General features: G+C 42.4%; 1 protein-coding gene across 1 annotated transcript in view; it reads left to right on the top strand.

Moving 5' to 3' along the window:
- Positions 1–17,469, top strand: part of FAT4 (FAT atypical cadherin 4) — a 376,496-nt gene extending 359,027 nt beyond the window's left edge. The window contains exons 16-17 of the mRNA XM_086962185.1: positions 7,205–7,466; positions 14,410–17,469. Coding sequence (XP_086818311.1) covers positions 7,205–7,466; positions 14,410–16,280 — 2,133 coding nt within the window. The 3' untranslated portion in view covers positions 16,281–17,469. The remainder of the gene's footprint in view (positions 1–7,204; positions 7,467–14,409) is intronic.
- The last annotated feature ends 515 nt before the right edge of the window (positions 17,470–17,984 follow it).

Raw genomic sequence — 17,984 nt, 5'->3', positions numbered from 1 at the left:
TCTCTTTTGTTATTTTTGACTTTCTTAGGATAAACCTCAATACACTGTTCCATTGTGGTTTACAACACGTTGAACAGCAGCATGTACTGTAGACAGCCTATATACTTGTGTAAAATCTAGCATATAGCAATATGTTTAAAATATCTCCTGATTACATTTGCATATGTGGGTCATAACATGATAGAACGAGACCCCGATAGAGCCGGCTCTGTAATCTACAGACAGCCCTCTACTGATGGCCTTGACTGATTCTTAAACATAGATTGGTTTAAATACTGTTTTCCTTTAATGTATTTAAAATATGGGTAATGTGTGGAAGTTCATTACAAACATATTGCAGATAAATGTTTTCTTGTGTTTATCTCCACCATGCAACATCAATAAAAAGTTTCTTTTAGATCGAAACACGGCCTCACATCAGAGTTTATCTGCAATGACATTAGTGAGCTGCTGCTGTTTTACAATATTGAAAACACTTGTCCCTATCCCTGAATTTTAGACAGAAATGTCTAGAATTTTTACCAGTGTGCCTGTCCACTATCAGTGACCAGTGACTGGCTACCGGGCAGTTTGGAATGTTGCTGAGCTGGGGGGGGGGCGATTTCGTTCATGGAGACCTGCGTGTGCTAAACGAAATTCATTTTGCATTAATTATTTCGAAGCACACACAGGTCTCCATGAACGAAATCAGCCCCCACCGCTGTGAAATCAGCCCCCAGCTCAGCAGTATTCAAAACTGCCCGGTAGTCAGTCCGGCCCTGTCAGTGACCTCGCCAAAGAGGGCATGAAACAGCTCTAATTGGATTATGAATGGAAAGCTGTTCAGAACAGGGGCCCCCGAAATCCATGCCGTTGTGGCCCGCAGGCTGCTGCATCCCATGATGAAACTGCATTGCCATCAACGTGCTACCCTTGAAATACCGCTCCGTTGCACTACTAATGCTAATGTAGTTCTGAATCACTGCCAGCATCTGGAGCACTGTTTACACAACAGTGTTTTTTTCACCTTTTCTTTAGAATAGGGAGCGACTGTGTCTTTTGCTAATTTGCTGCAGTGGTGTGTCTTACACTCCAGTACATGTCATGTAAGCAGCCAATCAAAATCAATTTAAAGGCTAGCTCTTAACTCTGTTTTTTCATTAAATAATCAAAGTATTTCACACTTATAATATGTGCCTCAGATTAACCCTCTTGAAGTCTGCTGCAAGCCTAGTTGCTGCAGCAGCTTTCCATTGAGCCTGTAGTCTTCTCACTAGGACTTCCTGGTAGGCTGTGCTTCCACATTTTAGGGGACTTGATATCGTTTGAGAATCTTTAAAGTTTTAATCCCATCTTTGGCTGCATTGAGTGTGATTTTAATAGCAATCCAAGGTTCCAGAAAACTAGTGATAGCTAAATTATCTTTCATTTTGAGGACATTGTCAATAGTAAACTCCTTCTTTTGAGCTGTTAGTGTGGAAACACCTCGATTGAGTGGGATGAAAATTTGATTTGATTTGATTTGAATAAAACTTATATTGCGCAAACAATAACCCGAAGGCATCAAGGCGCCTAACAAAGTATGTCATAAACCTGGGCATGCCACCATTACAGATAGGCCTGCACAAAGAGATGGGTCTTCAGGGCACTTCTGAAAGCCTGGAGAGTGGGTAGGGATCTTAATTCCAGTGGGAGGGAGTTCCACCATTTGGGCGCCAAGGTGGAAAAAGCCCTGCCACCCCATTTAGTTCTTCTGAATTGAGTGTTCAAATCGATCAGATTCATAAAACTACAAGTTGAGGATTTTTTTTCTCTGTTGGTGGATTCCAGGCAAACCAGGTGCCCATCTTGGTAAGGTTCTCAGTACCTGAAACACAAAGGTACCTCCACCCATCCATGGAGTCAGTGAGTATGTTCTCTCTTCAAAAGTGTTGCATCATTATAACTTCACACTTCCAGTGACATAGGCTCAATTATGAAAGGTTTTTGCACATCCGCCTTCAAATTAACTGGGCCAAAACCAAAAAAATAGTAAAGTCGCCTTTTTAATTCATAGAATTAGCAAGCATTGGTTGCAAAGCCAATAGGTCTCACCTCTAGGACGAATTGGCTTTGCCAATGGTGTTTGCCAATCATGTGCAGCGTCAGCAAAAAGCAAAATGCTCTTTGACAATGCTGCACAGAATCAGCAAAAAAACACAATAATGCAGCTCATGTTGCTGAGGGTAACAATGGAGGAGCTGATTGGGGAAGCTATGAAGGGGTAAAAATAATTAAGTAAAAATAGAGCCGGTGAGAAATGAAGAACTATGCAGCAGATGAGGGAGAAAGCAAGTTGGAGCACAGGGAGGGTGTGGGGAGAAGCAGATGAGAGAGAGAGAAGAACATTAGGGAGGGAGCAACACTGAGGCTGGAGGTCAGGTGAGGAACACATGAGAGAGCAGCACATGACAAAGCAGTGAGTGTAAAGGGAGAAACGCAGTAAACAAGGGAGAGACTGGAAAACACATGCACTTATGGAGTGCTGAAAGAAAAAGAAAAAAGTAGTTCCTCAAACATGAATAGTGGAAGGATGCAAGCATTGAAACAAAAGGATGGTAAGCAGGATATGCTCCAGGACTGAGACAAATAGAAGAAGGGGAAAGCAGCTGTTGATTAAAATGCAAACAAATGAGAGTGACAATAAAGCAAACCAATGGTAATCAAGGGGTGAGCTTTAAGGCCAAGGTATGTTTTTTGTAGGTCTACAATAGGTCTTTCTCAATCTGATAGCTTTCACTGTCTGGTGAGCAAGACCTAAAAAGGCGTTACTCGGATGAAAATTCTGCAAGTATAGTGTGACTTCAGCTTTCACAATTGCAGGGCTAGCAACAGTTGTGCAAGTGTTCATGGATTGGGTCAACTGAATAATTTGTATGTTTGTGAATATTCACCAAAATTTGCGGTTAGCAAGAAATTAATTCTTATTTATTTTTTCAAGGACAGGAGTTAGTGTGTTGGGAATGGAGAACAAACACATCCATTATTGGCAGAGATGACTGGAAAGAGGGTTCGCAATGGAGAGACATAGTTTCACATTTCAGAAATAATCAAGTTCAATGTGCACATACATGCACTTTTATTAATTTATGATACATTTCTGCCTGCAGTGCTGTGCACTTGATTACAACTCTGCATGCAGTGGCAGCTGGCACAGATTAGGGGTGGCGTTGGGTGAAGAAAATAATAATACACTTACCTTTTCAGGACCGCGTCTCTCCTCTGCTTCTCTTCGCAAAGCATCCTGGAATGGAAGCAGGAAGCACTCAAGCTCCCCTAAGCCAATCACGGTGCTGCTGTCACCAGCATGACATCTGCGTCGTGATTGATCTGAGCACTGTGGTTCGGTGCTCAGACAGGGAGTGGGAGCCTGTGCATGTTCTCCACCCAGGCAGTTTAATACAGACGGGTGGAGAACCTGCTAAGAGTGCATGGCTGGCCAAACCTTCATGCACACTTAGAAAGTACCCTAACCACTCCTCACCCTGCTCTGTGAAGAGCCCAGTCCCGCCCCACCCTGCAAAACTAAAGCAGCAGGAAAAAGTAAAATGATAATAACATTGTGTTATTATCATTTAATTTTTCCTATTTTGCACTGCTGAAAAGCAGTGGGGCGACGCTCCTCTGCCTTAGTGGAGGAGCCGCTGCTATCTGCTTGCAGAAATACTAAAACATTTGAGTACCACATGAACTTTGACTGTCAAAGAATTCCAAGATTACTCCTTGGAAAATATCTCCTTATAGAGGATTAGTACCACAGGAACACATTTTCATCTTTCTCAGTACTAAGTGGCCTCTCCAAGATTTCTGTGAACATTGCACTATTCTCAATTTCAGTCCTTTAAAGCCATTAAATATCAGCTAATACCTACAGGCAGCTATTTGTGCTCTTGCGCTACTTTAATTAGATGGCTTTGAATTAAAGTTGGCCTGGTCCCTGTTCTTTCTCCTTGACATGTTATGATAGAATTCAGTGTGCTCACGTCAACTTTTCCATGCGTGAGTCACCACCTGCAAAGAACACCGAGAGAAACCCCATCCCTTCTCTGCATGAGGTGGGAAATATAAATGCTGACACTTACTCTTTCACTGCAACACACACTTTAGGAGCTTTCGAATTATTATCTTTATAGTTCCAAGAAGAAGTACTCCTTCCTGTCCTGTAAACAGGGTCACATTCATTTCTATATTAGGGTGCAACAAACTCTCTGAGTGTATGCACAAAAAGCAACAAGCTTCGGCAAAGTCAATTAGTCTGGAATTGACTGCCAGCCTTTTAGATTTGTGCGGCAAAGTCAATTAGTCTGGAATTGGCTGCTAGCCTTTTAGATTTGTCAATGCTTGTTTTGTTTTGCCATGGTTTTTATAGAAACAATTATTGTGGGAGCTTCTGGGCTTCACCAATATAAAAAAAAATGGAAAAAAAATAAAAAATATTTTTGGGGTCACAAAAAACAGACATTGTTATAGTAGTCCCTGGCACTGAAGGGAACTACTTTGTGCGTGGATTTGAAAGGGCAGATTGCCATCACCTACAGTGAAGTTTTCCAATAGCTGAAGTGGGCTGCACCCATCGACCTTTGAAGTGTGCTGTAGCAGCCTGAAGAATAATGTGAGAGCTGACTAAAGGGTCCTAAAAATAATGGGCCATATTACCAACAACTAGCGATAATTATCGCTATGTTGGTTTAGCGGCGATATTTTTATCACCGAGCTGCGGCGATTTTTATCGCTTAGGAACCTTGCTATTATCAAGGTTTATCTCCTAAGCGATAAAAATCGGCCGAAATGCATGAATATCGCTGAAAACTCAGTGATATTCATGCATTACCGAGCTAATGCTCTTAGCCATGTTATCCACCTCCCATTGGATAACATGGCTAAGAACTGCTCAGGGGCAGGTGTTAGCTTTTGGAGTTATTCGCGCTTAGCGCGAATATCTCCAAAAGTTGGTAATAGGAGATAGCGATGTTAGCGACTGTTTCCAGTCGCTAACATCTTGGCACGCCCACATTGCATGTCATTAGTGATAAATATCACTGACATGCAAAGGGGGGCCCAAGATGGTCGCTATCTCCTACTAGCTGTCGTTAACTGGTGTTAGCAACAGCTAGGTAATAGGGAGATAATTTTATCTCCGCTTTCTTGGCTTTTAAAGCCAAAAAAGCGGAGATAAACCTCCTTGATAATATGCCCCAATGTTTATTACTTATATAATTTTACTAAAACTAAACTATCTTTTCTAACACAAGACCTAAAGTCATAAGAAAACAAGGAAGAGAACTACATTTCTGAAGCCTAACTCATGTGCTTTGATTACATAGGTGCCCAAATCAACCAGGAACAAAGAATTAATTATGTGAAGCCCGTAGCTTACTGGGAGCGATCAGTGTATTATATTTTATCCCTTAGCGGTTGCCCCTTAAACACTCTTCTTCTGCTCAAATCCGACCATACTTACATCTTTAGATAAGTTCATGGTATTTGTGTTGCTTCTCAGATGATGTGTAATAATCCAGTATTCCGAAGATTGGTTATTATTTTTTGAACATTCTCAGAAAAAAATCTACAAAATTCAAAATTGGCAAATCAAATGATCTGTTTGATATAAGCCCGTTTTCAAATAGTGCCTCCTTCAAAAGACCCCTGCCTTTGTACAAGATGTTATTGTTGTCAAGCTAGGTGACAATCATCTTGTTGACATTCTCATCTATGGGGATTTACGCAATTTTGTCTGCAAGTGGCTCGTAGATTTTTTCAGTAGGCATTTTCACCCACTCATATCTCTCCTATGAATGGCAAAAAAAACTAGCCTGCACTTACGCACACGTCACTCCTGACGATGCCTGCCGGCACGCGAAATAGTGGTTGCCTCCCATACAATGCATGAGGACTACTAGTTCCCACGGACATCCGATCAGTGTACATGGCTGACCCTCCTGAATATATTGCGTACCCATCGCCTGTCCCTTCCTGGTTCAAGGCCTCTCACCTCCCCCCATATGTGCCTGTTTATACATGCTATTTGCTCTCGACACTTGATGGGCACACCTCTGGGCTGTTCTTCACCCATTGTCACATATGTCATGACTGCTCACATCTTCCGTGCAGTCTCATGAGCTTGTTTGTTATGTTATGACGTTTTTGATTGGTATAACTGTGTCTATTATTGCAATTTTCATCATGGGCACATTTGTGCCGCTGGTTATATTAGTCGACAAGTGGCTTTCGCATGGTCCGCATGTTGCGGCAATTCTCTGTCTGCTGCGATGTCTGCAGTGGCTGTTTCACTTTATGTATAAAATATGAAAAACACATTAAAAAAATGAATGGCAAAAAGAGCCGTATACTAGGTCAAAGGATGCTACGATGTGTAAAAAAACACAAACCACACTCTTATAATACCCACTTCCATGCATCAGACGGCCCACTGCCGTCCAACGTCATGGTGGGTGTGTGCGTCGGACGGGTAGGGGCCGTCCGATCTGCGCACGCATCAAATTTGCTCACACTGCCGCGTAATGTCCGCCGCAGTGAAGCGGTTAAACCTCCCTTGTAAAATGTTACACAAGAAGTCAAGTGGCAAAGTCAGGGTCATAGCTCGCCTTTCAGACTCCACTGAAACATTGAAGTGCAAAAGCAGAAAGATTCCTTCTCGATGTGATGAATATTTGAGTAATGTGTCCATAATTTGGTTAAAAAGACTGTATGCATAATTTTTCCTTTCTATGTTGCACCAAGAGAGCAATGTATCCAAGAGCATCCCAGATTTCTTCTTGACCATGTGGTTTTTCAGCTATTTTTTGACATTCTGCAGTTTCCTAAAACCACGTGTATAATAAATGATTATTTCACCATTGAGATGTATGTATGTGCTGGCCTGTATCTGATGTCAACTCTAATACAGGATCAGTTGTGAAGCAGTATATACAGTATTAAAGTGCAAGTTACAAGTAATTATACATTATTTATGTAACAGTTTTTCACATTTTACTGACATCCACATGCGAAACTGCAATTGGGAAAAAAAATAATTTTTGAACACTATAAATGAAATACAATTATTTTTTCAAGTTGTGTTCTTGAGCTAAGATAAACTGTACATTTTATATGAAACAATTAATTTACGGAGACGTATGTATCAAAAAGGTTAATGCATTCTTCCTTGCATTTACGCTTTTTACAGATACGTAACGGCAAAGTGCACTACACATCAGATGCTGGAGTTGCAGGAAAAGTGGAGAGGAATATCCCTGAGGTGTATGCCGCAGATGGGCAATGGCATTCCCTGCTGATGGAAAAGAACGGATCTTCTACAATCTTGTCTGTGGACCGGATCCATAGGAAAGAAGTGCACCACGTCACTCAAGACTTTGGTGGATTGAATGTCCTTACTGTCTCTCTTGGAGGAGTTCCACCAGACCAGGCTCCACAAAGTGCCCACCCAGGTAACGCGCAAGCATGCAACATGTTTTTTCTAATACCTACAAAAATATCAGAACATGAATCACTATGGCAAAATCAGGGAATGGAATTGTGTGCATTTTGTGGCATTTTTAGGTTTCGCTTCCACAGTGCTCGCGCTATGCTTGCAAAGTCTTTTGTACTTAAAGAAATAAATCTTAAAAGGGACTTAGAACCCGCCCAATACTTACCTGAACCTGCCACTGGTATATCCCAATGTCACTCTAATTTACTTGCGTCTGTCAGTGATGGCATTGGCCAGCATGTCGTCTCTTTTCACTTCCTGTTCTGCTTTTGCTGTTCATGCCGTGGCGTAGAGCTTGGACCGAGTACATCTTCTGGTCACTGGCCACTAGCTACTGGTCACTGGACACTAGCTACTGGCTACTCGCTCTGCAGGTACCTTTATTTCCATTACAAATGAACACTCCATGTGAGTGCATCCACGTGCATTATACAAGCATGCTTGTGCCAGTGCTTTACCTATGTAGCCCATTCAATGCCACAGGCTGATTAGATCTACCTGCTGCTGGAACTGAAAGTACTTCAGCTGATCTAAGCAGTCTGAGGCTCCATCCTTCAATGGGGGAGGGATTTGCAAGCAATGTGTGCCCGCTCCAGTAATGATCAGATTCTCCCATACTTCAATACCTTTCCCTCATTCCTCCACCTAGCTCCCACATCTAATTGAAGTTTTCTAGGAGATACAGGAGTTACTTTTAAATCCATTCATTTGTTGTGCAGGGAAAGCCTGCATACTCTAAGCCGAGCTGTATGTTGGGAAAGGCGGTGACATAGAGGCGGGTAAAGTATCATGTAATGGTAGTGACCCACATTGGAGGATAGACAGACAAGGTGTGTCTGTTTTCACATGGGCATGTATATGAATGTATACATCTTTAGAAATATTTGTATGTTATTGGCCTATGCATGTTGTTGTACAACATGACTTCACTGGTAGCTAACCCTACAACTTGTGCCATGCAGGGAGCGCTGCATAAACTGTGGAGTTGCAGAAAGGTAGGAATCACCTGGGAGGCTATCTTGGGAGTTACCACATTTTTCAGTGGCTGCTGATTCCAGCCCGAAGCACAGTAGTAGTGAGTCTATTTTACATATATCACAAATGTGGTGCTTCCTTTTGCTGGGCTGGACCAAACAACAATACAGTTCCGTTGAAAATAAATTGAAAACAACAATTAGAGCATTGTGTCCGTCCTTACCTTCCCTAGCTCTCATTCCCTCTTTTTGCACACTCACGCACAATAATGCTTTCAAAAGTTCTTTCAAACAGCCATTGGTGTGGGGGATCCGTTCCCTTACTCTTTCCTGCCCAGCGACAGTAACTCATGTGTCTCGCTGTCTGGCCTGACCAGATAATGACCCTAGTCCAGGCATCACACTGTTCAGCAAAAAATGTTGGAAACCAAGTTAGGCTACAGTACACTCTAAAATAATTGCCAAGATTAGTGGAAAAAATAATAACAGAGCAGTTTACAAATGAGATGCAAGCAATCCATTTGTCAAATTCCTGTCCCCCACTTTTGGAATTCTGATGGCAGTGTGAGTAATTTGCAAATTAGTCGATTGTATTTCATTTGCAAATGCATGCAATTGCACTTGCCGTCACTGGATGCCAGTCAGATTCACCCTCTCAGCGCGCTTCTGTGTTTGCACTTTGAGGAAAATTGGTTTACTCTGGTAAAAAAGATTGTTAGTCTTAAAAAACGATGCAGTTCCCTGATTGTTTGGATGGCAGCTCCTCAGCAAAATATCACAAATGTCTAGACGCTTACAGAGGATGACAAGATCCATTCCAAAGCAATTTATATTTAAATTTACAAGAAATGCTTTTCAACGTGTTCGCACTCTGCTGAATTCTGCACATTATTTGCTTGGTTTTCTTCAGGGCTGCATGGACACACTGGAAACAATGTGTTGCGGGGAGTGACAGACACACCCTGACTCCATATAAGCCAATGTGGTCCAGTACAGTCATTACCTTTAGCTGGCAGGCGTTGAAACTGAATAAGATAAAGTTCGTGTCCTGGAGTGGTCTGTGGGCAGTATCTGGGTCACTGTGAATGTGTCAGTAGTGTGTTAGGATAGCGCATGGTTCATGCCTTTGGATGAAGGGGGTTGTGTGTGTCTAGGGGGTGTTCAGACATGTTTATGGGTTTGGCAAAGTTGTCAAACCATATTTATGGCAATTGAAGGACAGATATGGGTTTCTGTAATCATGTGCAGCTGATGGGTTTATCTGGAAGGAATTGTGTGCCTTCCTGTGTTGCATTTTGTTGTTTGCTTTGGGAGAGTGTCTAGCAGCAGAGTTGGGATCTACAGGTGCATCTCTTGTGAGGGGTTATGACTGTTTTATAGGGTAATCTGGTGGCACTGAGGGACGTTCTGACTGTGTTTAGGCCATTTTGGGGTTGTCTGCGATGTTGAGGCTATGTGAGAGACACATTGAGGGCACTTTGGGTCAGTTGTGAGGGTACCTGGGGTGGGTTGTGATGGTGCCTGGTAGCGCATGGGTGTCTGAGGTGGGCTTTGATCATATCAGAGTTGCTTTTTCACACTGGGTGCTTGATTTGCACACATTCAAGATTCCTGCATGCACTGGGTGTGAGAATGTGAGAATGCATACAGGAATGACTGGCACAATCTAGAATTGTGATTGTGAGTTAAGAGTTAATACATCACTAGCATACTGTGTGTCTATAAGACATGTGCACACTGGGTGTGTGTCTGTAAGTGTGTACTGGGTGAGCGAGCACACTAAATATCTCCTCAGGTGTGAACAGATCCAAAAGATAAATGAAACCTATTGACTTTGCCAATATTTGTTATATTCCTCAATTGCAGTGTTCACATATGTCGTTTGTGGGTAATTGTGGTCATCCAATATGATGGTACAAGTGGAACTTAGGGCTGTATACTCGATCTGTACTTCAATTTCTGTATTAAACAATTGCTTGTTCTCTGTTCAACATGCTGACTACATCATCACTGTTAAGAAACTGGGTTTTTAATTGACTGGGGTGTGAGCCCTGGTCAAGCAGAAAACACAATTCTAGTCAAGGCACGGCACAAACAAGCCCCATATTAACCTGTGGTGACCCCAGTGGTAGATTGGCAAAGGGAAGACAGGCTTAACTTGGAGGCAATGGGTAACGTACTTGTGCACCACTTCATACAGTACAACAATAAAAACACATCACAAAAAGAGCCCACAAGAGATTTAGAAAGATAGTCATTTGTCATAAATGAAACAAGACAAAACAACAGAAATCCAATTAATCGAAACAGAGATATTGAATTTTACACTGCATATTGAATATAGCACCAAAAAGCATAATGCGCCAATTTGGGATATCTGGTCGCCCCAGACCTGGACAATATCACAAGCTCAGGCTGACTGAGATGGAGTGTGGGTCGGCTAAAGGAGCCCAGTTAGACCTCCTGAACAGAGTACCTTAAATCCTGGTTGGGGAGTGTTGCTTAGTTCCGGGTCGAAGATGAACCACGCAGCTGAAGCGATGCGTCAGTTGTGAAATGTGGTGAGGCTGCAGTGAGGTCCTTGTGCATCTTCGCCGAGTGCCCCATCAACAGGACTTGCGATGCGAAGTCCAGCATCGGGGATGCTGAGAGCAACTGGTGATGTGTCAGTTCCGAGGAGCTGTGATGCTGCGAGGTGGAGTCAGGTGTCGTCATCAAGGCTGCCATTTACCTGGTTGTGGATGCGCCATGCGAACTGAGTGATGCGTCAGTTATAAGGACTGTGGTGGGCGATGCAGTTCTTTGCATCAGGTCCGGTACACACAGAAGCATCAATGCATTGATTCTTCTCAAGGATGCGCCACTCAGCTGTGGAAATGTGTCGGTTCTGCTTGGGAATGCATCACTCAGCCGAGAAGATGTGTTGGTTTTGCTGGCAAGCACCTTAGGTCCTCTTCCAAGGGTCCATGACTGGGGTGGTTGGAAACCTGTTATGTTCCTGAGACGTCAGATCAAGAGGCCAGCCAACTAGCCCTTGGAGTCACTCTTAGTTCTGGGCCCAAGAGATGCAGGTCCAGTCCTTCTCACCCAGGCATTAGAGCATCAGGGAGTAGGTCAGCACAGCGAAAGCAGGAGTCCAGTTGAGTTCAGTTCAGCAGAGTGGGAGTCCTTCAGCAGCACCGCAGCCCTTCTTCCTGGCAGAGTATCCACAGGTCCAGAAGTGTACTGAAGTGGTGGAGTCTGAGGTCATTCTTTTGTACCCAGTTGTACCTTTAAAGTGGGGAGATGTTTCTACTGGTATGCCTTTGAAGTGCACATATGCCCTGTCTTTCCTACTGTGGCCCCAGACTAACTTCAGGGGTATGCAGCCCTTTGTGTGGAGACAGGACACAACCTATTCAGGGGTAAGTGAGGCTAGGCCTAGCTCCTCCCTCCCGTCATGCCAGTAATGGCACACTCGGTCACACTTAAACTCCCATTGTGTGTGGCTGTCTATGAGGAATGCACAAAGCCCTACTGACAGCAACACCCAGTCATGTGACTAGAGAAAGGCTGCAGTCAAAAATGGTTAAGGCAAAAATATGGCAACTTTGTAAAAGTGACATTTTCAGACTTTTAAATGCAATTTCACCATAAGTTAGGATTTTAAATTGTGATTCCAGAAATACCAAACATAAAGGGGTTATCTCTTCCCATTTAGAAATTACACTTATAAATTGTAATAAGGCAACTCCAATGTTATCCTATCACAGAGATAGGCCTTGCAGTAGTGAAAAACAAATTTTAGAGTATTTTCGCTACAGAGACATGTAAAACATAAAAGTACATGTCCTTTATAAATACATTGCACCCTATCCTGTGGGCTGTCTGGGGCCTGCCCTAGAGATGACTTATATGTATTAAAAAAAGGAAGGATTGGGCCTAGGAAAATGTTTATTTCGTAAGGTCGAAAATTGCGTTTTAGACTACACACACAGGCCCTGCAGTGGCAGACCTGAGACATTTTTAAAGGGATACTTAAGTGGGTGGCACAATCAGTGCTGCAGGCCCACCAATAGCATTTCATTTACAGGCTCTGGGCACTTGTAGTTCTCTGGATTAGGGATTTATAATTAACTTAAGCATACCAATTGCGTATGTGCAAAAATTACCATGTTTAGAGGAAAGAGCACATGAACTTTACCACTGGTTAGCAGTGTAAAGTGCAGAGAATCGTAAGACCAGCAACAGAGAGGTCAGAACAACTGGAGGAGGATGGGAAAAAGTTGGGGGGAAGACCACCCTATGGCTGACAGATTTAACATCACTGTTTTTATTGACTTAAACTGTGTTCAACCAGGCCCTGTGACTAAGCTTTTTATAATCGAACTTATATTTCTAATTCACTGGGCTGGTTTAACCGCATCGCTGCGGCGGTTATTTTTGCGCCGTTGCGGCTTTTTTCCAAAAGCCGCGTTACATGACGAGCTCAGCTCGTCATCCGCACATGACCACCGTGGCTGATGACGAGCTGAGCTCGTCATCAGCAGCCAAGGGGTTAAAAAAACAATCTAAGTATTATGGAGCTTATTTACAAGCCCCTTGCGCCACTTTTGCATCATTTTTAACATGGGAAAAGTGACGCAAAAGTGGCGCAAAGGGCTTGTAAATCTGCCCCTAACTTTTTAATTCTAATGGAAGCAACAAAGACATTTGTCATACCCCTTTGGATTTTTTGTTATACCCAAGGTCATACTTGTAAAACATGTCCTAACTTACTCCAGTATTTTTGACATTGCATTTAAATTAAAAATACACATTTAATTTTAAGCCCTAAGTGGTATGCCTGACTGGAGCACTAAGATAATTGAGCAATACTTAAACTATTTAGTAAATCATCCAGAGTTGTAAAGAGGGTTGTTTTAAAAGATGTTTCCATCTACATTTCTTTGCTATTTCGTTTTTCAGAAGTTGTCTGAATATGTTGACTCAAAGGCTCCATTCAGTTAGCTCGTGCAAGCCCCACAAACATTGATAATTTAAGTGTAATTATTTAATGGGGGGTGAACTGCCTTTAACCGGTTTCAGAATTTGATTTTACCTGTGTTTACAAACTCATCGTGGATCACAGTTGTAGTTGAGCATTTTCTTTTATAGACCTTTAAACTTTCACAAGTTAAATTGTGAGTAATTCTTCTCATCAAATGTTAAAAGCACTTGCTAATGTGAAGAATAGAACAATTTTTCCTTTAGAGGACATCCCTATCCCCGCACATTGAGTGCAGCATGAAAGTTTCCAAGTTGAGGGCTTGAGCTTCCCGCTGAACCTACTTTATTGTGCCATTGGCAGAATTTAGCTCTCATGGTGTTATGCAGAAGATATTAGATTCTACATCTCATTTTCTAGACTTGTTTGGATTGTAGTTCTTAGGTTTGGTAGTATGAAATGTATAGGTAAACAACCATTAGAATATTACTGCACACCTGTCAGTTTTCCAACCTCTGTGTGGTTCCCCAGGCACTCTCAACCAAGGACAGCACACTTGCTTTCGTCTTAACATGTTTCGGTTTCCCTTCCATAGGATGTAGCTCCCTTCCACAGGATGTACTCGCCAAATTATCAATAGCGCATAATGTTGCACATTCACAAAAAGCCTATTGATAATGAATTGCTTAAAAGGGTTCCATTTACCTGTGAATTTTTAACAATGTATGTCACAAACTCAAAGAATATATTTTCTCTGCCTTATGTGCTCTAATGGCATAGTGCCCTACAACATTTTTAACATATCTCATTGTTGGCCAAGATAGTTCACGAAGAAACTCATGTAGTTAAACGTTATATAGGCTTTAAATTAGTGAGCATGAATTGTGTCTGGATGCAGCCATTAATCAAAAATGAATAGAATTACTTAAAGTACTGAAATCATTTTTGTTTCTTTTTTTTAGGTTTTGATGGATGCATTGCCTATGTGAAGTACAACCGAGAAAATCTTCCTTTCAGTGGAAAGCACAGCCTGGTTACAATTTCTAAAACTGACCCCTCCATTAAGATTGGGTGCAGAGGGCCCAATATTTGTGTCAGTAATCCATGCTGGGGAGATCTCATGTGCATCAACCAGTGGCATACGTATAAATGTGTCCCACCAGGAGAGTGTGCCTCAAGTCCCTGCCTGAATGGTGGTATTTGTGAACCCGGTGCGCACTCTGGATTTTCATGTAGTTGTCCCGAGTCCTTCACTGGGAAAAGATGTGAAATTGTGATAGCCTGCCTTGGAATTGTGTGTCAACAGGGTAACATGTGCAAGGCCACAAACAGCGGAGGCCATGTCTGCATCCCAGACCCACACACCGAGGAACTAGCTTTGCCCATCTGGGCTGTGCCGACCATTGTTGGCAGTTGTGCTACTCTCCTTGCATTGTTAGTTCTTAGTCTGGTCCTCTGCAACCAGTGTAAAGGGAAGAGAAAATCAACTGTAACAAAAGAAGAGAAAAAGCCCAAAGAAAAAAAGAAAAAAGGGAGCGAGAATGACGCTTTTGATGATCCTGACAACATTCCACCATACGGAGATGATATGACAATCAGAAAACAGCCTGAAGGGAACCCCAAGCCAGACATAATTGAAAGAGAAAACCCCTACTTAATCTATGATGAGACTGACCTACAACATAATTCCGAAGTTGTGCCAAGTGCCCCTCTTGCAGCTCCAGAACCAGAAATAGAGCACTATGACATTGAAAATGCAAGTAGCATTGCCCCATCTGATGCAGACATTATACAACACTACAAGCAATTCCGCAGCCACACACCTAAATTCTCAATTCAGAGACATAGTCCTCTTGGTTTTGCTCGGCAGTCCCCCATGCCACTTGGTGCAAGCAGCTTAACGTATCAACCACCATACAGCCAGGGGATAAGGACATCTTCCTTCACCCATTCAACTTGCCCACCTCCCAATTCTCTGTCTCGCCAAAGCCCTGCACCGTTCTCGAAGAGTTCTACATTCTACAGAAACAGTCCAGCAAGAGAATTGCATCTGTCAAGAAGGGAAGGCAGCCCTTTGGATATGCATAGTGATGCCTGCCAGCCTGGTATATTTAACTATGCCACACGGCTAGGCAGGAGAAGCAAAAGTCCTCAAACAATGGCGGGCAATACCTCTAGGCCCGGCAGTCGTCTGAAGCAGCCAATAGGGCAAATTCCTTTGGAGACAGGACCTCCTGTGGGACTTTCCATAGAAGAAGTTGAGCGGCTTAATACCCCTCGTCCTCGAAATCCAAGCATCTGTAGTGCTGACCATGGTAGATCGTCATCAGAAGAGGACTGCAGGAGACCCCTGTCAAGAATAAGAAATCCAGCGGATGGTATTCCAGCTCCGGAGTCATCATCCGATAGTGACTCCCATGAGTCGTTCACTTGTTCAGAGATGGAATATGATAGGGATAAACCTGTCGTCTACACCTCAAGGATGCCCAAGCTATCTCAAGTTAATGAATCTGATGCAGATGATGAAGACAATTATGGTACTCGGATGAAGCACCGAAGGTACCACAGCCGCAGAGGTGATGGCGGTCCTTCAGGCTCAAACACAGCAGCAACTACTCTTGTTGCTGAGAACACATTGCCCTTGAAACTTGGCCATCAAGCTGGCAATTTCAACTGGGACAATCTATTGAACTGGGACCCGGGTTTTGGGCATTATGTAGATGTTTTTAAAGATTTGGCCTCTCTCCCGGAAAAAGCAGCAGCAAACGAAGAAAGCAAATGCGGGACAAGTAAACCCGCTTCAAGAGATGGGGAGGCAGAACAATATGTATAGACATTATGCAATGGCATTGTGAAACCGCGAAGCCATGGAACAGTCAAGCCATTGTATGGTTGTATGTAATTAATGAAGGTCCGCATCTTAACAACAGGCCAGTCTAAACTGTTGGTTGGGAGAGACAATTTCAAATAATGGCCATTATGCTGCTGGAACTGACATAAAACATTTTTTTTAATTTAATTATGCTTGTACAAACATATCTTTCCTGCATGTGGTGCATTTCTGACCCAGACATTCAATCATGCAGCTTCACAATGGTTTCCGGAAAGCAACTAGATGGTTTTTAATTGTTTTTGTATTCATTTTTCCTCCCAAAAAGAATTTCAGAAAGGGTTCCAGAAAAGGAGTATTGTATATTTTTGATATAATATTTTCCATAACAAATGCATTTAACAGCATTTTTTGTAAGACGCGTACGAACGACCCTGTGGCCCCAAAGGACTGCAGTATTCCAGTTTCTGAAGCATTCCTCTCTTAGAGCTGCAAAGCTTTTTGCTTGTGTGTTTTTTCTTTTCTGTGTTTTTTTAAGCTTGACTGTGAGCTGTTAATGGTACTGAGACACACTTCAAGCATTAGGTGCCAGAAGCAGCTCAAGCGGATCAGCACTTTAGGATGTGTCTGACAATATTTGTGAAAGCTTCGACGTTGCTCTGAAATACTATGTCTTCCCGCCTCTGTTCTTCCAGTATGTACGACCTGATTGGCAGGTGTGAGTAAATGGCCGCTGGAAAGACTTTGATGTACTGTAGCATTCGGCCCATTTCCTTCACAGAAACCTTTAATGGATTATTTATTGTGCAAGCAGCTCCCAACTCTGGCATTTTGAGAGCTGAAGCTCCTGGTCGAAAGTTGTTTACAGACCGAGTCGTTATGTTTCCTAAATGCCCCAAAAATGCAAAACTTTCACACAGTAAAATTTCCTGGTAGTCAACATTTGTCAAGGCGCTCTGAAATTTTATACAATGTAAAAAAGTTCAAAATGTTGTGTTTTTTTTTAACCTATGCCCTGTTTTTGATATTATTTTCCTACGCTGAAGTTTCTTACCTTCAAGGTAAGGTGAATAAAATGGTGGTGTTTTTTACGTGTTACTTGTGTAACATCCATATTTTTCACATTTTGATACAACTGTAACATACTCGTATGCTTTGTACTTGTAAATGCCAATAATAGAATTAAAGTATTTATTTAAAATATGTGTTGTGTTCTTCCAAATGTACGTGTTATCAGTGTGCTAACTTTTGTGCCCAAACGGATTCTGTAACATCAGTGAGTAAAATGCATACTTGCTGTTTTAGTGGTTGTCAAGAAGTCAGGTACACACAACCAATACCACTGGTGCTGCTATATTTAAAAACATTCCTTTCACTATCTGTCAATACACTGAGCGGCCTCTTAAGATTCATTAAGCCCTACTAAAGTTCCCACTTTCCCTAAAAAATTGAGAATTACACCAGCAGTCAATGTTTTCTACACAAGTGGGCATATTATCAAGGACAGGCGATATATTATCGCCGCTTTTATCGGCAGGAAACTGCAGATAAAGCGGCGATAATGGCCTTGATAATATGCTCTATGAATTCCAATCGAAGCCCATGTTAGATGTGTTCAAAAAGCATATTATCAAGGCCATTATCGCCGCTTTATCGTCAGTTTCCTGCCGATAAAAGCGGCGATAATGTATCGCCTGTCCTTGATAA

This window comes from Lissotriton vulgaris, chromosome 3_1, assembly GCF_964263255.1.
Source record: "Lissotriton vulgaris chromosome 3_1, aLisVul1.2, whole genome shotgun sequence".
Taxonomy (NCBI): domain Eukaryota; kingdom Metazoa; phylum Chordata; class Amphibia; order Caudata; family Salamandridae; genus Lissotriton; species Lissotriton vulgaris.
Note: the sequence above shows the minus strand (reverse complement) of the source record. Positions and strands in the feature narration are given on the sequence as shown.